The sequence below is a fragment of the Drosophila takahashii genome, chromosome 3R (genome assembly GCF_030179915.1).
Source record: "Drosophila takahashii strain IR98-3 E-12201 chromosome 3R, DtakHiC1v2, whole genome shotgun sequence".
Lineage (NCBI taxonomy): Eukaryota > Metazoa > Arthropoda > Insecta > Diptera > Drosophilidae > Drosophila > Drosophila takahashii.
Window position 1 is genome coordinate 17,665,458 of NC_091681.1, and position 22,044 is coordinate 17,687,501.

The 22,044-nt window shown below is 39.2% G+C and overlaps 2 protein-coding genes across 3 annotated transcripts; both read left to right on the forward strand.

The window, feature by feature from the left end:
• Positions 1 to 1,688: 1,688 nt before the first annotated feature.
• TkR86C (Tachykinin-like receptor at 86C) lies at positions 1,689 to 15,904 on the forward strand. Of its 2 annotated transcripts, XM_017149496.3 has the most exons (8): positions 1,689 to 2,417; positions 11,480 to 11,625; positions 11,855 to 12,068; positions 12,171 to 12,305; positions 14,135 to 14,215; positions 14,330 to 14,677; positions 15,170 to 15,288; positions 15,418 to 15,904. In XM_017149496.3, exons 1-8 carry the CDS (start codon positions 2,236 to 2,238, stop codon positions 15,723 to 15,725), a joined length of 1,533 nt encoding a protein of 510 aa, XP_017004985.2. In that variant the 5' UTR covers positions 1,689 to 2,235; the 3' UTR covers positions 15,726 to 15,904. The 2 variants fall into 2 exon arrangements, with proteins under 2 accessions (XP_017004985.2, XP_017004984.2); XM_017149495.3 differs by having other exon boundaries at positions 15,170 to 15,904.
• Positions 15,905 to 18,385: 2,481 nt separating this feature from the next.
• On the forward strand, positions 18,386 to 19,119 carry tomboy20. The gene has a single exon (XM_017149519.3). It carries the CDS (start codon positions 18,519 to 18,521, stop codon positions 18,972 to 18,974), a length of 456 nt encoding a protein of 151 aa, XP_017005008.2. The 5' UTR covers positions 18,386 to 18,518; the 3' UTR covers positions 18,975 to 19,119.
• Positions 19,120 to 22,044: the final 2,925 nt, after the last annotated feature.

Below are 22,044 nucleotides of genomic sequence, written 5' to 3' on the forward strand. Positions count from 1 at the left end.
AATACGACAAACAAACGCAAACACATACACACACAGTCACAATAGGTCATTTGAACGGTCCTTGAAATGGTCTTTGTTCGGCAAGTGTGTGGGCTGTTCCGCAATGTGTGTGTGGGCGGGGTGTGAACCGTGTCCTCTGCCATCATTTACAGGTCATTCATCATAGCACCACCAAGTCGAAAGTAGAAGTGAAAACGAGATATACATTGTATATCAGGTGGACTGAACAAGAAGCAGTTACAAGGGAATTAAGAAAAGAAAAAGTACAATAAAGTTTGCACAACTAAAATAGCAAATGTGGTAAACTTTGTGTGATTTATTAATAGCCGGCACTCAAGACATTTCACGAAACTAAAAGAGCCATCAGATTTTAAAGCAAGGGCTCTCAAATTTATTTGTTATTAGTTAGTTGCAATTATAAAGAGCAGAAAAGAAAAATTGTCAGTAAATGAAAGTACTTGAAATTATTTTCTTGGATTTAAATAGATCCTCCTTTATGAAATAATTTACTATTTTGCGATTTAAGTAATAATTCCCAGTATTTTGCTGTCATTAATTTACAACACGTATATTCAGTAGAAAAGCGATTTTCAGGAATCGCGAATTCATTGCTATTAATAACTTATGTATATTTCAATAGAAAATATTTTCTGCCAGATTATTTTATTTCTTGGAACTCCAATTGCATTGCTATGAAAATACTTCTGAATTAACGTTTCAGTGAAAATTATTTCTCTGGTACATTTCCATGAATTTATAAAGGACTATTAAAATGCTGACCGAATGTAACATACTTGCTAATCCAACTTATTGGATTACGTCTATTTACGACTGTCAATAATAAAGTGGAATTATTGTGTCTTTAACTGTATTAATTTGTTTCAGTCTAGATTTTAAATTTAAATTTTAAAGATAAACTTAAACTATATAATATTAATATGGTTTTTGAGAGTAAATGCTAGAAATGTATTTTTATTTTATATAAGCCATGTTTATCTTTCTGAAGGAGAACCATCTATTATTCACAATTTTCCATTCAGAGACAATTTCAGACTTGCTATAAAATCTAGCAACATGCTGCCAGCGAAGCAGTAATGTTGCAACAGGTTGTGTTGAGCGATTTGTTGCCAGCTTTTAGGCGAGTTTCCTGCGTTGGTGTGCGTGTTGACTAGCTCCTGGCGAAGGCAGAGGCAGCGACGTCGGCGTTGGCAAAAGCAGCCTGCAGACCTACTGTTTCCATCCATTTTCATGCAAAGCATTCAGTCGGCGGCGGCACTTACAGCGGTAAAGAACGCTCGGTGTATTCGGTCGCCATTTTGGGAAAAAACAGAGTCCTGCCAACTAACGGTTCATTCGTTGCCTGTGTGTGTCCGTTCGTTTGCCTCTGTGTGGGTGTCGTGTTTGCTTTAAGCCTGCCAAAAGCACAATAACCAATAGTGGCCGAAAAAAATAGCCACAAAATGTGAAAAAATCCCTAATGTAAACAACAGATAAAAGGCAACAAAAGGTATGCGGAAATGTGATTTTAAAAATATAATTTAAATCGTGCAACGTTTTAAATATCAATTGCTTTTTTTATGGCCTATGAATTTAAATGGTTTCTGTAAAAAATCACTAACTAGTAAATAAAGCTTCAATTAAAAGTGTCGAGCTGATTACGGTTTTATTAGTTCGTATCCGTGTGGATAAAATGTGAAATGTAATTGAAATCAATTAAGGAAATAAATAAAGTGAAACTGTTTTGATTTGTGCAATATAAATACAATTTAATAATATTTAAATAATTAGTGGATGCTTTATTTACCGGAATTCTTTCAAATAACTTATCCAAAGAAATTATTTTTACCAAAATTTAAGCTTTTAATGAGTTGGCTTAAAAGGATCACATTTTTTACCCTGGAATACACAGTACTCCCTTAACTTTCTGCGGCCAAATGGCGCCAACTGGCCACATGCAGTGTTAAGTGCAACTTGTCCTTGACCGCCAGCAAAATTAAAAGAGTATTGCATGTGGCTGGCAGTTGAAAGAACATAAAAAGAAATATCCCTTGAAAGGACCAGAGACGAGGACCCACAAAAGAGGATCAAGTGAAAGCTCGGTTATTAAGAGTCGGCAGCTTCGGATAAGTCGGACAGCCTCAACGGTTCGGTTTCTATGGCGCTGCGCTATTAAATGTGGCGCAAGTGCAGCGGGATCATTACGCAACGCCCCCCATCCCGATTAAAGGCTGGAAAATGTCGGAAATTGTGGACACCGAGCTGCTGGTCAACTGCACCATCCTCGCCGTCCGGCGATTCGAGCTGAATAGCATTGTCAACACCACGCTCCTCAGCAGCCTGAACAGAACCGAGGTGGTCAGCCTCCTGTCGAGCATCATCGACAACCGGGATAATCTCGAGAGCATCAACGAGGCCAAGTGAGTGCACCTTTTCATTTGACGCTCCCTTTAAGGGGACTCAAGTTCCAAGTAATGGTCCGTCCTTTATTCAGTTTCGCTGAAATTCTCTAGTGCCTGCGCCTGCACAAAGTTATGCAAATTAAACGGTAGCGTTAGTAGCGATTCGCGGAACCCGTTAACTGGCCGCTGATGAGGGCCAACTGATTATTCGCGGCGAGAGCTTAAATTGAATAAAGTTTCCAGGGACTGACAGCTGATAAACGTGTTTGCCGTTCGTCCGGTTTTGTTGGGTCGCTGCACTCAAAATAACAAGGGTCCTAGAGAAAGAGTAAAAAAATGTATTTAAAATTATAAGTTATTAAAAATTATAAATACATTTTTAAACCTTTTTAGGTAATTTAAAAGCAAGCATGAAAAATGTTAAAAATCATGAAATAATATGAATTATATATTATAAGATTTTCTAAGTGTAGTTAAACAAAAATTAACTTTTCTGATTAGTCTAAAATCCGGAGGACCCTAACTTAGAAGGCTAAAGAAAAAGTAAATTTGTTCAGGTTTAATCTGATTATTTTTAAAATAATGCATACCCATGAAACTTGGTCGCGCAGACCATATTAAATGCTTAAAACACGCTAAAAGCATATTTTCACACCAGTTCTTACTGTTGTGGTCCTTGTTGTTATTTATTAATTACGTTCATGCGCTGTGTGAGTAAAAATTTTCATTGACATGCGGTGAAGTGGTTTAATTGTCAATTAAATCATTTTTGTAAACAACGGGTATAAAAAATGTTTTGCAAATGTGTAACTTTGCTTATATACTGGTTATAATTTTGTACGCAGGTACCTAATTAATTACGTAATTATTTATAAGATTTTTTATCTAGTTTAAAATTTTTGGGTTGAAAATAAAATGAAAATCTCTTCTTTGTTTTCGGAGTAAATTAAAAATCCCTTATTTTTAAAAGAATACCCATATATGTTTTTAATTATATGTACTAATCAATTGTACTATTCAGTTTACCAATAATCAGATGTTTAATTGAGTATCATTGTTCCAGCTTAATAAAAACCACATACATTTATTTAAGCATTTACTCAATGAATTCGAATCAGCCAGACAACGAGTCCCGTGTTAATTGATAGGGTGAATGGCTCCTGAAGGAGTTGATAAACCCACATATAATTCCCTGTTAATATATCTTAATCACTGCAATTATTTTCCGTTGGTCAAGAATTTAAGCAGCTTGTGCTATTAATACTCGTGTTTCCATTTGGACCAAAGCTAACCGCAAAGTGAAATTAATGAGTTGCCCGCAAACACGGCTATTGCGTAATAACTCAAAAGTTTGCAGCATAACAGAAGTAATAAAATTAAAACAAGGGGGGCAATCACTCGAAAGGCCAGCCAGTGGATAAATATTCAGTTGGCAATGCCTTAATTTCATCAATGATGGATCTATTTTTGTTTGTGTTTGGTTAATTAAACTCTTAAATTGTTGTTCAACCTCATTCCATTTGCATTTGTTTTTGTGGGATATCCTATGATTTTTCGACGGAAAATTTGGAAAAGGTATTGTTGGTTAGGCTTTGTTTTCCCTTTATGGTCAAATAAGAGTAAAATCTTTAATGAACAACGTTTTGTCGCAAGGAATCTTATATCTTATATAAATTAATTCCTTGTAAAAGGATGACATTTTTATAGTGAAAACCTCTGCACTTATTTCATTTCATCGTTATTTCCGGGAAAAAAGATATTATTATTTTCAAAAGGTTTTTTACGAAGAATTCAGTGCTATCGAAATTCACTTTGATTTAGTTTTGGGTTTCCCGCAGATGTGGGATTTCTTGTTATATATTTAAACTGAATGCTGCATAAATATTTAAAATTCAACATTAAAGCGGTCAAGGTTTTCCCACAGCACTTTGCAGCGAAAAAACGACCATTGTAATTATTCCTTTTCAATCTAGTATACCCAAGTGCCACAATAAGCTGAAGGGACTTTTTTCGAACTCATCCACACACAAGCTCACTAATTGTTTCCTCCCCAACATCCTGTGTTAGGTGACAAACTACGTAAAAAGGGGGAAAAGAGTGAACCGAATAATTAAATTCCGACAAATGCAAAGCTCTCGGCCCAAACTAAATCCTCGAAAAACTTTGACACAAACAAAACGACGTTGCAATTGTTGTTCGATGTTCTATATTTGGGTCCTAAGCCTCGAGGTTTAATGCTCTTTGTGAAAGGGAAAGTAAGTGAAAGTGGAATGGTGCACAGTGAGAAAACAAGGCCATGTTTACCTTGATTAACGCACTAATTGCAAACGACCTTGGGCTTTGGAAAATTCTTAGAGATCAGTAAAAAGTAGTTTAGAAATTATGTTTTATAGATAAAAGTTTACATTTTTCTGGAAAAGGGCTTTAAAAATATTAACAAAATATCTAATTTAATGGATATAAATGCCATCGGACTTACTTGCGCCACAGATAATATTTTCTTGACTCATTGATTACATATTAAAGGCCAATAAAATTGTTCACTCTGTATAACTTTTGTTTGTGGAGGGGCATTTGCTCAGGTGAATTGCCTGCCGCTTGTCTCGAGTTAAGCTCATTATGTTTGCTTCAATCAGGGCAAATGTCTCGGACATTTCCCATGGATTATTGATGGAAAGAACTTGACAGTTTCACCTTCGCCACGCGTCTGGACTTTGCCACACACACTTGAGTGCGTGAGAGCGGCCCACGCGGCGTATACGCAATGTCAAAGTTTATTACGAAACAATGGAATGGTGGCTTTGGCTCGCTTCAGTCGATTTAAAGAGAGCGCATCCTTTCGAATTTGATGTTTATGGCGTTTCGTACGCTTATTGATTTTGATACTTGGCCAATGATAACAGCACAGCACAACAAAGGACACACGACATTAGTCCACATCCTGACGGTTGTAGCTGCTGCTGCTGGTGGGTGTCCATCGGGGCCTTGGCATTTTTATGGCCAGACTCAAATCCAATCAGAATGGATGGCCCACATAAAAACGAGAAGTGTTCATCGATATTGGCGGGCACTGAATTTGGATTGCCCTTGATAAAAATAAGAGTTTTCGGAAACTTATTTAATCTTTTAAATTTGTGAAATTTAAAATAATACATTGCATTCGATTTTTTCTTAAATTTTTTTTTTGTAAAGTACAAACTTAAAATTTGTAGGTATTGTTTAAATTATAGATTTTTATATTTATATTTTTTATATTATATTTTTAGTGTAGTTTAATTTGCACATACTTATTTGTAGGTATTATTTAAATTTTAAATATTTGTGTATTATATTTTTAGTTTAGTTTAATTTGCACATACTTAAACTAAACATTTTTATTTGAATCACAGATTATTTTAAAGATTTTTAAATTCTTAGGGCAGTTTAAACCGCCCTCAAACAAAATCTTTTTAAGGAGTCTAATTTATCTGGCCAAGTCACAAATTGATCCCATATCCAGCTAAACAAGCTAAGGAACCCCTTCGAGACGCCTCGAACTGTAACATTCCGGATGAAAATCGAAAGAAATTGTTTGGATTAGGTCCGGAAAGCAGGAGGAAGCAGAGGCAGACCGAAAGGAAGACTCCTTTGTGCCGCAGTCAGGAGCAGTTTGTTTATGTCTATTCATCGATGGCTAAGCCCCAGCTCAGAGGAAATGACTATGGGGCCTAGGATGGATTTCGCAAAAATAATGCTGGCCATTTCGAGAGGACTGGACGAGCGGAGAACATGGTGCAAGTTGAGTCATTTGCATATGACAAATTTTTCAATTAACTTTTTCTCACCAAACATAAAACAAGTCCCCAGTGCGGAGGCACTGGGTGGGTTGATTCAGCAACAATAATTTTCATAGTACCATGGCCGCCAATGAAACAGATATTCGGACAGAGGCATAAAAATTTAATGGCCACTCCACGGCAAACAACATGGGAAGTTTCATTTACGCATTGTCCTGCCGCCGCCATCGTCATCAACACCCTCGATTGCTCTGTCAAGTGCATGTGTGTGCAGGAAGCAGGCTGCAGGATGCGGGGGCAAGGATTCAGGATTCTGGGACTGTGAATTGAGGGACCATGACCACCTCTGTTCATAAATTCTGAAATTGAAAATGGCCTCATTTGCGGAGCGTGTCGAAAATTCGAGTGCCAGCCCCAAGTAAACGTCGCATTGTTTTTGCCCTGTCAACGATGATGATTCTGGCCGGAGGATGGATGATGGGGGTTTTTTCGGATGGAGGGTGGGAAAGGTGCTTGTGACAGCCACCATTTGTCAGGCATCGATGAGCATCAGACCTAACTTATCTACTGGTTGCGACGCCATCCACATGAGCAAAGGGCCACACTGGGAAAAATGTTGATATTTTAAATCAATTTTACAATTATTATACCCAAGGATAACCCCAAAATAGAAACAACAGAAAACAAATTAAAGTGAAAAATAAGATATTTTTAATTCCCCGAAAATTCTTTAAAAATACCAGACGATTATAATATATCATTATTACATTTTAGCAATGGAAAAACAAGTAATACTTGGTGTATCTTCACTTTATTATACTGGAGTATTTACCTTTTTAGAAAACAAAGTTTCGAAGTAAAACAAGCTACAAGCTATTACAAAATATGAATTTCGAGATATTTACTTTGAAGAAATCCAATTACCAAGCACTTAAAAACCCCCCGAAATCCCCCGCATCATCGCCCCAGTAAATTAGTATCTCGGCAACTTTATGCAGTGGGAGCCTTTAAGTTACGTGACACTTGCAGCTCCGTAACTTTTGCGACTCTTTCGAACTGCCGTTGGCAGCAGAAGTTACCGCCTGAACTATAAACACACGGCGGGCCAACTTGCAACCTGCGTGCGGCATGCTCAATGCGGTCCTTGCAGAGAACTGAGGACCTTGATCTACCCTGGCTTCGACCTCTTGACTGTGCAGCCACCGGAAAAGCAGCCCAAAGGAACCGGAGAACCGAAAAAGCCGAGAACCTGAGAACCTGAGAACCCGAGAACCTGAGGAGCAGGCAACCGGAGAACTCGACAACCGGAGAGGGTACAAATATAGCTAGGGAAATAAAGTAGCCGCAAGACCGCCAATTTGGATTGCATCGCCGGCTCGTCATGCATAAAATATTCACTAGAATATAATAAGGAGCGAGTTGCGAATGCGAAACATGTTAACTGAAGCGGCTCCATGGAAATAGTGCGCACTTTGCAGGTGCCTCAAAGGGGCTAAGAGAACCCCCCGGGGTGGCCAAAAGGGGGTCGTCGACTATTAGCCGAGTTAATGTGGGTAACTCACCTTCTTGAGTGCGACGATAAACTCGTCTGAACGCCAGCTAATGACATGCAATTTGTTTGTACCCCCCGTGTTCTTTGTACAGGAAATTACCGAAGGGCAAACTATAATCGATGATAATTTCTTTAATGTTCCTAATTGACTGGGAACACTCAATTCATAATTCACTTGATTTGGCTGGAAAAAACGATTTCTGATGTCTCAGTTGACCTTTTGAAAAGTTCAAATGGCAAAATATAAAATCTAAACCCATTTTACCTAATAAATTTTGATTTAAATCGCTTCGCACGGGTCAAATACTCCGATTAACATAATTGCTCATTGATTTAATATAATTATCGCAATTTATTAAATTTCGCCCTGCCCCTTAGAGTTTCATAATTTAAACATAAGGCCAAATCGTTTGAGCGGAAGTTTGTGTGCACTTGCATATAGTGAAAGTAAACAACCACAAAATCAATTCAATCAGAAGGAAATCGCAGAGGCAAAAAATATATATTCGGGACATCCGTGGAAAAGCCACTCGACATTCTTTCACTTTAACGAATCAAAGCAGCTGACACTTTTGGGACTTTGCGGGAAATAAAAAAAAAGCAATTCCCTTGCCTGCCAAATTTGCTGGGGAATTCTAGAGGAATTTACAGAATTCTTTTCAGCGAAAATTTGCATACTCAGGGCCAAATATATTACGAAAGCCGAGAAATGCCGAATTTCCTCAGTTATTACTGCCAAATTTTGCGAAGGTCCCCACTGTCATTAGGGGAAATTTTGGTAAATGCCACAGAAAATAATAAGTACGATGTAGAAATGGTCAAACACTTACAAACGGAAGTAATTAGTTCTCTGCTAAAGGCCAAGCACTTCCGTTCATGAATGATGATTATTATAATAACAGGAACAAACTGGAGTTTAGCACGGATTTATAATGGCATCAAACTTAATTAGGCAGCCATAAAGAAAGCGGGGAGAATATGAGAGAAAAGAACAAATTACGTTAATCAAGTTAAATTTGCTTAAATTAGGCTGAAAATGTACACCACCTCCCAAGGGCGGGTCCTGACTTACGCCCCGCCTCCCTTTTGTCCTTCGCCATCCCGGTGCTCTTAAAGTCAGCTGCAATCGCAGGAGGCCATAAATCTGCCGGCAACTTTTGGCCCGTATTTGTTATGAGTGAAAAGTTCCGCAGACAACAGCAATTATCATAATAGGAAAACAGCCAAAAGTTGGGAAGCTCGCAAAAAGTAGGCAACCGAAAAGTTTTCAATTTGAAAGGTGGCCGAGTTCGTTTGTCGCTTTAAAAGGAATTTAAGCAAATATGCAAATGCATATCGAAAATATTCGCAAATATTCTGTCCGCATTTGGCGTGCATTGAGCCAATTAAAATACGTGCATAAATTCCCTTCAATGAAATGAAAATGCTAATTATATTTATATTCCATTTAAACATCGCAGTATTAATAATAACTAAAACATGGCCGTGGCAGTTCAATTAGCACATATTTTATGTAAACATTTTAGCCCCAAATTTCAATAACACATTTTACACTTGGGCATTACAACGCGCCCATTTATTGCTGATTATAGACCATTGTTGCCCCCGTTTTCATGCCTGTGTAATTAATGGAGTTCTTGTTTGCTACTGAAACACGTTAAATATCTAATTAAATGTGAAATCGATAGACCAATCGCAGATAAATAAATGGAATGTAATGCGATATATCTCAGGCCAGTCTGCAAAAACACAAACGAATTGTAGCCGAGTGATTGCAAATTTATGGGCACGTATCTGAACTGGTAATATTAAACCAAAATAATGCGAGACCCCAACAATTATGGAAAGAGCTCTTCAGATTTCAATGTGCACAGGCCGATGGCTGATTATAAATATAACTAAATTTAATATATATTTATTTGAAATTAAATTTAATAATAACTTTATACAATTAAGGTGTTGGAAAGCAAATATATCACTTTTCTCCAATTCACAAGCAATCACAGAAATTCATCAGCAATTGGGTTTCGGCCACTTCACAGTCCAACAGTCTACTGACCGGAATTTGATTTGAAGTTCATTGATTGGAAATAAGAGCATACACATGTGGCAATATGGTCGAAATCAACTGACCAATAGAGCGCAGCGTTTAACAACAGTCGAGAGTAAAATGTGCAAAACAAGAGACATGAATAGATGCAACAATATTTTTGAAATTCGAAAGCTAAACAATTTTTAAAAATTCAGGAGTTAAATGTTTGCCAATGTAATCCTCTCGGTCTTGCGGGGGATTTAATTAAGACCACAGAGAACCGCACACAGAACCCAATTAATTTCGAAGTAATGTGGGCTGTTGGCTAGTCGAATATTTTGTGGCCCGAACAATACCAATCAATCAGGGCATCAATCATGGTTAGATATAAAAGGAAAGTGGGAAATTTGATGCCTGAGAGACAACTGGCAATAGCAATGAAAATGGATGAATGTGAACAATTCGCTTATTGAATTTTCGTTGGAATTGTGTCTGCTGCATTTTGAACAGGGCCAAATAGAAAAGCCGGCGAGGAGGCACGGCTCATTGATATTGCTCATACGCCCCGTGGCACTCAGACAAAAGCGAGCGACTGACTGACTGACTGGCAGCGGAAATCGAGAGAGCATAGTCTGCGGATAAATCCCTGACAATCATCGAACAAGGTTCCTCTAATTAATAGGATTTACCATTCATTCAGCTACGGGCTAATCAAAAGGAAGCTCAGCCACTACGAACCACGAACTACCAATCACCAATCGGAGACAAAGAGACCCCCAGAAATAATTAGCGACATGTTCTCCGCATCATCGAGTCCTGCTGCTGTGATTAGCATAATCCTTGATATGATAATCGGATCCCCAAGTTCCAAGGATCCAAGACCTCCCCGTTTCCGCTGGCCAACGGATGTCAGCCCAATGAAATTACCGCACAATTTTCTGCTAGTTCTCATGCTGCCACTGCCACTGCCTCAATATCGATAAGGATACTTCTTTTGTGGCAAGTTTCCTTTAAGGATTTTTCGCCCAGCTTCAGCTTCATTGATTCCCCATTGTTATTGTTAAGGCGAAGACGCACACGCAGCTCCGAAAAGGTTTGCCAAATCGCAAAGTTTCATCCATTCTGTGATTGAATTTGCCAAATATTGTTTGCCCTGAAGGGTGGCCAAAGAAAAGTACAAAAAGTTGCATTAAAGTCGGTTGTTCTTCAAAGGGATTCCCTCTCTGAAATATGCCTTTAATTTAAGTATATTTATGCCAAAGCCTTAGAGTATTGGGATTCAAATTCAACCTTTCCTTGGGCTTTATTAAAGTTGCACATGGCTTAGCATAATAAATTGGAAAGAATCATTTGACCGATTTACATGGAATACTTTAAGTATTGCCCTGGATTCCTAAAAATAACATTTTATACATTTATACATTTTATACATTTATATATATTTTAAAAAAAAGTATTTATTACAATTTTCTACGTTTAATCTGCTTAGAAATTTTGCAAGGGTGAAGACTTAAATGTACTCTTAAAATGTCCAAAGGTTTTTCCACATAGCCTAATGTTGATTTATTTATGGGATTTAAAGGCACTTGGGTAATTTCTATTTTACACCATCGACATTGTTTCCATTCGATGCTCGAACCAATTTTAGCCACCCGCCTCTGACAGTGCATTTTCGGATATTCTGCAATAAAATTTGTGTCTGCTTGCGATTCGCCCACAGAGACTTTCTAACCGAGTGCCTGTTTCCATCGCCGACACGGCCGTACGAGTTGCCATGGGAGCAGAAAACGATTTGGGCCATCATTTTCGGCCTGATGATGTTTGTGGCCATTGCCGGGAATGGTATTGTTCTCTGGATTGTAACAGGTAAGCTCTCTCGATGGTCCATGCGGAAGAGATGATTTAAAGCAGTTGCCAAAAAAAATCCAAAAAGAGTACCGAGGAAAGCACGTATACGCCGCATTGGCTATAGCTTGTTCTGCACCTCCCGGTTTTTCTAAAATCGAACAATTTCTGTCTTGGCCATCACGTCTCTCCCTTTTTCTCGTTTTTTTTTTTGTTTTTTTATCTCTAATTCTGTTTTTCTTCTTCGCAGGACATCGCAGCATGAGGACGGTCACAAATTACTTCCTGCTGAACCTGAGCATTGCCGACCTGCTGATGTCGTCGCTGAACTGCGTCTTCAACTTTATATTCATGCTGAATTCGGATTGGCCATTCGGTTCGATTTATTGCACAATCAACAATTTCGTGGCCAACGTGACGGTCTCCACTTCGGTCTTCACGCTCGTGGCCATAAGTTTCGATAGGTAAGTCATCCTGCTTCTCCTCCTCCGAGTTTTTCCCCCCAAATTTTCCACCCGCGTCATCTAATCTGTGCGTCGGCACATCCGCTTCCTGCCATCCTGCAGATACATCGCCATTGTGCATCCGCTGAAGCGCCGCACGTCGCGTCGGAAGGTGCGCATCATCCTGGTCCTGATCTGGGCACTCAGCTGTGTCCTGTCGGCTCCCTGTCTGCTCTACTCCAGCATCATGACCAAGCAGTAAGTGGGCAATTGGCCCCAACTCGATTTTATAACTGCAATATCTAAATGGGAACTTAATTGATTTTCATGCTAATGGTAGTTGCTTCATTTTATTCATTGATTTTTAAGTAGATTTAAAACCTTAAAAGGGATTTTAATTTAAAGTTTTAAGCTTTAAAGCTTTAAGTTTAAGTTTTAAAATTACATCCTGCATATAGCACTACCTAACTAAAGATAATATAATAATTAAGAGGGTAACACCTAACATTTTAATAAATGCTAAACGATGGAATTTCCAGGATGTTCCAAGGATCCACACCCAAAGCCCCTCTCCCTTTTGTTTCTATTTAATCTTAACGCGAAACACGAAACACGAAGCGCAAAGCATAAACAAGTTTGTAAGCCAGAGCTTACGAGTTGGCCAGACTCCCTGCGGAGTGGTAGTGGGCCAACTCCCGCAGCTCCTGTATCGATTTGAGAGGCCAAACAAATATAAAATGAAATTCCGTGCACCTTCCCGAAATACTTCCATATTTTTCATGTCTCCCATTTTGTTTTTTTTGTCGGCCATTTTCGGTGTTTCGCTGTTTCGGTGTTGATATAAGCATCCACATCCATCTAAATCACCTCGTCGCCTCTGCTCCGACGCCTTCATTTGAATTTTACGCAAATTCGCAACATTTGGGCGGTGAATTTCTGGCGAACTGGAGCGAACTGGTCGGGTGTCCTGTTTAATAGAATTGAAGCATTTTTTATTTAGACTCTCAACAAAGTGCTAGTAGGGATAAAAGGTCTCCCAGGGTAACAGACTTCCAGGCATAATAAAGATGGCAAGTTCATATATCAAAATGTGATAAAGAATAGCCAAGGCGAGGCACAACGAGAGTCAAAAGATGGCAAATTCTGACAAGGACATATGAAAGGGAGTGAAAGCGGCGTATATAGAGTGGGACGATTTAGAGATGAGTGAGAAAAAATCCAAATTGGATGAACATTTTCGAAGAAACCCCAAGGGAGGTAGACAGTTCGAAGGCTTCAGGCCATATGTACGATGTAAAATAAACCAGGAAAACGCAGATTGGATTAGCCCAGAAATAAAAATAAATGTTACAAGACAGCGGGATTCCTTCCTTCATATTGATATTAAAATACCTGTAAAGACTCTATTTTCGGAATATTTATATGAAAGTAAAAGTGACTGCTATGTTGCACACTTTCCCATGCAAAATAACTTTATTTTAAAGCATCGTTAAATTAGTTCATGATAAAGTTAATATTCGAGCGTGTCAAATCAAATTATGCGGGGCTTAAATCAATTGCTGACCGAATTTCGGAGGGAAAAACAACAATTTTCCATTTGAATCGCACAGATTTGGTTGCACCCTTTTTGCCATCAGGCAGCTAGCCTCATCAACTTTGTTGGTCAAATTATGACCTGTCTGCCAGTTGCCATAGCCGTGTTATTAATGGCAGGAAAAGTGCCGGTAAGCAGAAAGGTGCGGGGTTTTTTGCTTTTCTGGTGGCCCGGGGACAACAGAATAGCCCTTTTAAGTGCTCGACAACGTTGAGGCATGAAATACTTCATAATTTGGCAAATTAAGTTTTCAATTTGATGACGGGCCAAACGTGAAATTTGTCATGCTTGTAAAAGGCAACTTCCATCCTGCCACCATTTCCTTGGTGCCTAAGACCCGTCGAAGCGTGAAACTTGACAGCTTTTTATGTTCGGGGGAACTCTGCTGTGTAATTAAATGATGAAATTTTGATTTATCAGTTTCCGGAATTTAAGTATTTAATTGAATACTGTATTGGGGCCGTATTAACCTATTGAATTGGACCATTTGCAGCTATTACAATGGAAAATCGCGGACAGTTTGCTTCATGATGTGGCCGGATGGACGATATCCCACTTCGATGGCGGACTATGCGTAAGTTTAGGAAAAGAAAATATGGAAAATAAATAAGTTTATCAATTTTTAAAAAATATACATCCATGAAAAATCCAAATATCATTAGAAATATTTTATTATATCCTCCTTTAGGTACAACCTCATCATCCTGGTACTGACCTACGGCATTCCCATGATAGTGATGCTCATCTGCTACTCCCTGATGGGTCGAGTTCTGTGGGGCAGTAGATCGATTGGCGAGAACACGGATCGCCAAATGGAGTCGATGAAGTCGAAGCGGAAGGTAGTGCGCATGTTCATCGCCATTGTGTCCATCTTCGCCATCTGCTGGCTGCCGTACCACCTGTTCTTCATCTACGCCTACCACAACAACCAGGTGGCCTCCACGAAGTACGTGCAGCACATGTATCTCGGTTTCTACTGGCTGGCCATGTCCAATGCGATGGTCAATCCGCTCATCTACTACTGGATGAATAAGAGGTAATTGAAGTGGAAATATGCAGACGAAATGAGAGGGAGGTGGGACTACACAGAAAATACTTTAATATGAGTTGATGATATTTAGAAAATGTAAAAAGCTTCCATTTAAAAAATGCGATATAAATTATATAATTTAGCAACAAAAACATTAAACATAAATACCATAACACATTACAAAATTTTAACTATATGATTTAAGTTAACCAAAATATCTAACTCACTGTTATTCATATGATTCGGTCGCCAAAGTATCATAAATATAATGGGTACATAATAAATAATTTGTCATTAAATGATAGGAAAATACTGATTTTTAAAAAAATTGGATAATTCGATGTATTCAATGCAATTTACTTATTTAAAAACTGGAACCTTAATTTTGTTATCTTTGTAGAAATTAGTCCCACATTGTGTTATCAAATTGCAATATCTTGTCCTATAATTTTACCATAGTTGCTAATATATTCCCTTTCAATCTCACTCCTATTTCAGGTTCCGGATGTACTTCCAGCGCATCATCTGCTGCTGCTGCGTGGGCCTCACCCGCCATCGATTCGACTCGCCGAAGAGCCGGCTGACGAACAAGAACAGCTCGCACCGACACACAAGAGGTGGGTACACCGTCGCCCACTCGCTCCCCAACTCCTCCCCCCAGACCACCCAGACTATTTTGGCCGCCCAGGCCCAGACTCACTTGACCCACCAACACTCATCCACACTCCCCCCGCAACCTTCCGCAGCGGAGACCAAGAGTCAGTGGAAGCGCAGCACGATGGAGACGCAGATCCAGCAGGCGCCGGTCTCCAATTCTTGCCGGGATCCGCGGATGCGCGAGGCAACCGCCCAGCCACAAACGTGCGGCGTAGGTGGACCCAATGCCAATCGGTCGGCCGTCGAGTGCATCATGGAACGGCCGGTGGACGGGACCAGTTCGCCGCTCTGCCTTTCGATCAACAACAGTCTCGGCGAGCGGCAGCGCGTGAAAATCAAATACATCTCCTGTGACGAGGACAATAATCCCGTGGAGCTCAGTCCCAAGCAGCTGTGATGTTGTCCCGATTTGTCGTCCTGCCACTGGAACGGAATTTAGATGGCCGTCGCCTCGTTTCGCTGCGGGGGAAATGCAATTTGCCGCTGCTTACTCTACTCTGTACATAGACCCACTCCCAGAAAAATAAGAAACATGATTGCATAGCAGGGTGGGTCGATCTCGGTGGCGGAAAACGCAACTTTAGACTTTAAGTATTTAGACTAAACAATAATATTTCTAATAATTTAGCATAAAATATAAACAATTTGCAAAGAAAAGGTATTTTGAATATTTTGAATATTTTTTTAAGTACCTAACTATAAATTTATTGCTGCTAGACCATATTTTGATATTACTTTCTTTAGTTTACTTCAATTTTAATTTATTTGCCTACTTGTTTTTATATCTCTTTAAATCCATTTAATGTTTTCGACTACCGTTTTGCGACCCACCCTAATGCAAAGTTGAATTTCCGGTTGTCAAAAGAAAATACTTCAGCAAGAAGAAAAAACTTACCAATAAATTGAATTTGTATGTATTTGTATAGAAGAATCTATCGACACTTTAACCATCGAAGAGCTGTAAGTTTTAACTGTTGTAAACATCTAGGCTAAGCCAAGTTTGTAAATACATTTCGTGTATACCCGATAAATATGTATATCTGCGTATATATTTGTGCTAGTCCTTTGAGTGAATCGGTTAAACGAGCAATGGAATTTCTCACTCTAAGCTGTTATGAGCTCATTTAATTAATAGAAGAACAATTCGTGTTATTGGTTTTGGTTCTGTCCATGCCATCTGTAAATATATGTCAAAATCTTTGTGAATGGCAAGTCAACAAGGTCTTAAGTTGATTTGAATAAACTTTATCTGAGAAAATGTGTGGTTGCTATTGTGGTTAGTGAGCAGAATTAAAGTGTATAATTGTTGTCCTCAAGGCTTTGACCTCAAGGGTTAGGGCTAGGCAAATATTTTAACTGAAAATTGGAAGCGAGAATTAGGCAGGGATTAATTTGCTTGAATAAATACCATTTTGCTGCTAATATCATTAGACCAATCCCAAAGGGGAATTTGCATGCCATTATGCTCGCAGTCGCATTATTTATGCACAGCTTAGAGTCCAAATTTCATTCAACCCAGTTTGGCCATGCACGAATTCATACTAATGTGGGTGTAGTTATTACTCAAACAGGGCCAAAGGCTGGGTGGCGATGGATGAAAGGTCCCTTAATGCAAATTCGTAAAAAGCGAATCCTTTCAAATGCTCTCAAATCATATCTTCTTGAGTCCTTTACCCCGCGTCCTGCCAGCCAGCTTCCTTTCAATAGTTCAATTTTAAAGGATTTCGCCTTTATTCAAGCCAATGGCAAACAGACGCTGGACTTCAAGGCGAATCAGATACTCGCATAATGGTAAGCGATTACGGAATGTAATTGAAATGCGAACCGAAAGCGTAACCAAAACCGAAAACGAAACCTAACCCCATCAGAACGCACTTGGGAAACATTCAACTATCTAATTGAATCACAAACAGTTTCAGTGAACCACATTCGGGGGATATAACAGAAGCCCCAACCGAAACCGAGACCAAATCCCCCACTCAAACCAAAAACCAAAGAACTAACATACAAAGCGCTACATTTTTATTGCCCCTATTTTTTTGGCATTTTGGCAGAGGAAAAAGTCGCGCTAATGCGTTAAATTGCTTGTTGCACAGAACTCGAAATGAAATCGATGGACGGCGTTTTTATTCGAGGTAATAGGATTTGATGGGTTCGCAGCTCCATCCGCAGAATAACAATTTGCATAATAAGTCGATGTTTGTTACGCAGTTACCCCGCTTGTCAGCCTCCCTTTTCATTGTCATGGCAGCCGCAAAAGGCAGAAAAAAGCCTTTAAGAAATGAAAAGGCGAACCGAGAGTAAGTTGAAAAGATTCTATTACCATCTAAGATGTGTGCATATGGTGCGGCATTGCCCCGGCAACAGACTGAGGTTGAATCCTGGGGTCACACCGCAAATTGCCGAAGCATGGTTAGAGTGGTCTGGCGTCGAATTAGGCCCCTCGATCTGTAAGTATCATATCGAATTAAATGGCTTATCAATTTTCATGCGTGCTTGAGTTAAACGACATACTATTATTGGCCTAATAAAGTGGTGTGGGTATGGGTTGGCCCATGGCCCGCAAAGGTAAGAGGTCAATTGCATTACCAAAATTAAAGCAACATCCCGTAAATCCAACTGTCACGGTCATGTTTCTGTCAGACCGTGCGTTTATTTTTTCGTTCCTCCTCCACCACGAAGGATTCACTTTTTATTTATTTATTCCTGGACACGAAAATGTTTTTATTTTATTGCCAACTTTAGAGGGTAGGAGTAATAATGGAAAGGTACTATATTTAGCATTTGCTGTAGAACTTTGTGTAATTAAACTTTTTCTTTGTTCTATTATATTTTTGTTTGACCTGTGGGGAATTTTCGAATCCTGTGTTTTTGTTGATAAATAATGATAAATTTTCATTGATATATAAAATCCTCATTAAGAATAATAACAACTTGATGAACATTAATTTAAATTTATTTAGCATGAAAGCTGTATTTAACAGATTAATTATATAGTTTAACCTTTATTAATCACCCTTATTTTAGAAGGAAGTCAAGCTAGTCAGGTGCTATTTATCAATCCATTTTCTAACGTCTCCGAGCGAACACTCAGTGAACACACACAAGGAAACGACTTGTTTTCCAGACGCCAGCATCGGAAATTTCCACAGACACTGAAAAGTTAAGCCCAGAAAGCAAAAATTCGAAAATGATTGGAGTGCGGGGAACTTTCAAGGTTTTGGCGGCCATATCGGGAATGCTGTTCATGGGCTATTGCGTGTATTTCGACAAGAAGCGTCGCAGTGATCCGGAGTTCAAGAGGAAGTTGCACGAGAGGCGCCACCAACGGGCCCTCCCAGTCATGGGATTGGGATCCTCGGGATCTTCGGCTAGCGTGAGCGACAAGGACATCGAGATGTACTTCATGACCCAGATCCACAAGGGCGAAGGACTGATCACGAATGGCGACATTGAGGGCGGCGTGGACCACCTCATCAACGCGATCCTTGTCTGCACCCAGCCGGGAAAACTGCTGCAGGTCCTTCAGAACACTCTGCCCGTGGAGATCTTCACCATGATGCTGATCAAGATGCATGCTTATGAGTCCGCCGAACGCAGTTCCCCGATCGTCGTGGATGAGGAAGGTGTCAGTGCCCTTGAATAGGCCACTTGGCCACAAAAATTAAGGGTCTCTGGTGTTTTTTTCTGCCCCGCCAAGGGAAAACTTTTCTCTGACGGCAGTCTCGAGTGGCAGAGTACATTCATTTGGTTCACGTATCTCGGGCAAATACATACAATGTATACTGGTATTTGGTACTTTGGGTTTTATTCGTTGCCACGGCCAACAACTTGGCCAACAAAATTTTCGGCGGAACTTTTTGCAGCCATCAGCCAAGTTGGCAAATTAATGACTTCGATTATAATGTCGGGCGTGTAATTACCCAATGCCATGTTATCTGATTTTCAAGTGGTGGTAAGAGCAATTGCTTAGCTCGACTAAGCTATTTTAAAGCTGCAGTCAAGGTTTTCTGTTTTTGCCCTGAGAGCTTGGTAGCCATGACAACAGATATAGATGTACAACAAGTAAACACATCACGAAAATGTGAAACAAATTTGTTTGACAATTTGTGTGTGAATAACAATCGACAATTCAACCAACAAAAAATAGAAATGCTAAATGCATGTAAACAAACAAATACGTATTTTTATTTGACTTATGTGCGTGCAGATTTCTGGGAAAACTAATTGACAAATGAACTAAAAAGATAGGATCTCCTTGATTGACTTAACACATATCCTGATTATTGTCTAAACTTTAACCTTACCATTCAGGCCATTCTGCTGGTCATGAAATCTCAATTTTCTCGCCCATTCCGGCTTGAACAATCATCAGGCCTAACAATTAAATTCTCAGCACGGATTTCAACCGTTCTGCCGAGATTACCATGACAATTGAGTTCTACGAGTATCTGCATGTCTGCTGTCGATTGCTCAGGGTTGACTACACACTGTTCGCTAACAAAATGTCCGACAGACTATTTCCGGTTATGCGGCATTTACGCTTGCATGTGTGCGTGTGTTGGCCTACAATGACAGGCAAATAAACTGGACTCCGGGGAATGTCCTTCGCTGCTCTGCGGCTTGTGTGCATAATTTGCCAGGACCAACCCATTCAGTAGCTGCGACCCACGTTCACGGAAATTTGTCATCCGGATGCGTTTGATTGATGGTCTCGTGGTCTCATCAATTGGCCAACCGACCGAGAAACTCCGCCGCCAGCTCTGCTCGCTTTAAGCTGCCCTCTCGGCCATTAGAGACATCTTGTTTGGGGCATTAGGCCCCAGAGAAATCTCGGGGCGAAAGTTTAACAAAGAAAGACCAAAGCTGTCACTCATCTGGATATAAATTTAAGTTCTGGCAAACCCTTCTCTAATACACAGTGGAATTTAAGATTTTTTTAAAAGCAATCGTTAAATATTAAATTAAAATTTAAAAATCCTTGATAAAAAGATGTACTTTGATAAAATTAAATAAATTTCACTCTCATTGCATAATAAATTGTGATTTAAATTCTATAAACAAACGTATTATAAAAGTATATTTTGCGAAAAGTGTAAAAAACACTTAATATTCCTTTGTGTGTTCAACCTTGTCTGAAGACCGTATGACTCTCGACCAAATGTTAAACAAAGTTCGTTCATCTGCTTGTAAATTCTAGTTGCCAGTAACCCTTCTCTAACGCTTTTATTGTGTGTCTAAGACTTAAATGGACACTGGACCATCTGAAGGGAAAACAATCTTTTAACGCCCCTTTGTCAGCAATTAATGAGTGGAAAGTTCAACTGATTCCCATCCGATTCAAGTTCCCCCGCGAATGTAATTACGTAAGGACCTTTTGCGGTGCTCTCCGCTGCTTCCACCCATTGTCCAGTAATTACCAGATAAAATAGACAGTCGGACGGACGGGGAGTTGCAGCTTTGTTGCCCCGGCACTAATTTCCAGGCTAAGCATCAGGCTAAAATGATTTTCGCTTTGAAGCAGTCTGGCTTCAAAGATTTTCGCCCAAGGAGCGTCGGCTAATTTAATGAAATATCCTGGAAGAATACCGAGCAAAAATGTCTGGACCGAGAACCGTGCTCAGCTCAATTATTCCATCTCATTTGGAATATTGGCAAATTAATAGAAGGTAATTGACCTTTAGTTAGTGGCACTCGAAGCATTCCGCTAAAAGAGATCAATATTAATCTTTCTCGCAAATGTCAAACGGTTCTTGGAACAATTCTTGTAAGAGAGAAATCAATTAACCTAATTGATTTGATTTTTTCTTTTGAATTCCCAATTCATTTTATATGGCCTCGTGTTGTAATACATATGTGTTTATGGGTTCTTTCGTTGACAGCTGTTTGCCTTTAGAATTCGATGGGATGGCCATTACCATAAAGATATTAATTAGGCTCACGAGCAGCAAAACAGGCTAACACAGAGAGAAGTTTTTTCGTTGAATCTAGAAACACTACAAAATGAGATTTCCATTTTTTTTTTAATTTTAGCTTTAGAATTGCGAATTAGCTTTAGAATTTAGAATTAAACAATCAAATGTACTAAAAAACAAATATATTAAGGTGTTTTCAAGAAGTTTTAATGAAATAAATAAATTTCCAAAAATGAATTTTAACTTTAAATAAATAAATTTAAAGAAAAAATAAGTTTCTTTAAAATTTTTTACAAAAAAGTATTTTTTTCTTTTGATATTGATTATATTTTTAACGCAGTTTGTGTAAAATTTTTTCCAGTATTTTGCGGGCATTCCATCTAACTGGGTTGCTGCGGAAAAGTAGTTAGGTCTAAATGGAAATCGAGACAGCCATGGGAACGGGCTTCGATGTGCGAGTAGTGTTCGTCTGGGATGTGAGCAACATCAAACAGACTAATTGGTCGGGGCAGCCACAAAAGCCAGGAGTTGTGGCACGGGAGATTAATGCCGGGGAAGTGTCATTATCGCCGATGCCTAATTATGCCATGGCGTGCAAATGTCATTAATATCTTTCCAGATATGTGGAGTGGCTCAACAGTTGCCACTGGCATGACATGAATTTCGAAACCAGCAGTCTCAGCAATTCAATTTCTTGAATGACTTTAACATAGTTTGTACCGACAGAGTTTACCCCTTCTGTTTCCTTTTTTTTCGGTGTTTTCTCATACCTTACGCTTGAATAAACAGAAATTCCCCATA

Excerpts from the sequence above, each read along its gene's own strand:
- TkR86C (XM_017149495.3), top strand. The coding sequence starts at position 2,236 with ATGTCGGAAATTGTGGACACCGAGCTGCTGGTCAACTGCACCATCCTC. Across the intron at positions 2,418-11,479 it reads GAGAGCATCAACGAGGCCAA|AGACTTTCTAACCGAGTGCC; the intron begins GTGAGTGCACCT and ends ATTCGCCCACAG. Across the intron at positions 14,678-15,169 it reads TACTACTGGATGAATAAGAG|GTTCCGGATGTACTTCCAGC; the intron begins GTAATTGAAGTG and ends CTCCTATTTCAG.
- tomboy20 (XM_017149519.3), top strand. The coding sequence starts at position 18,519 with ATGATTGGAGTGCGGGGAACTTTCAAGGTTTTGGCGGCCATATCGGGA.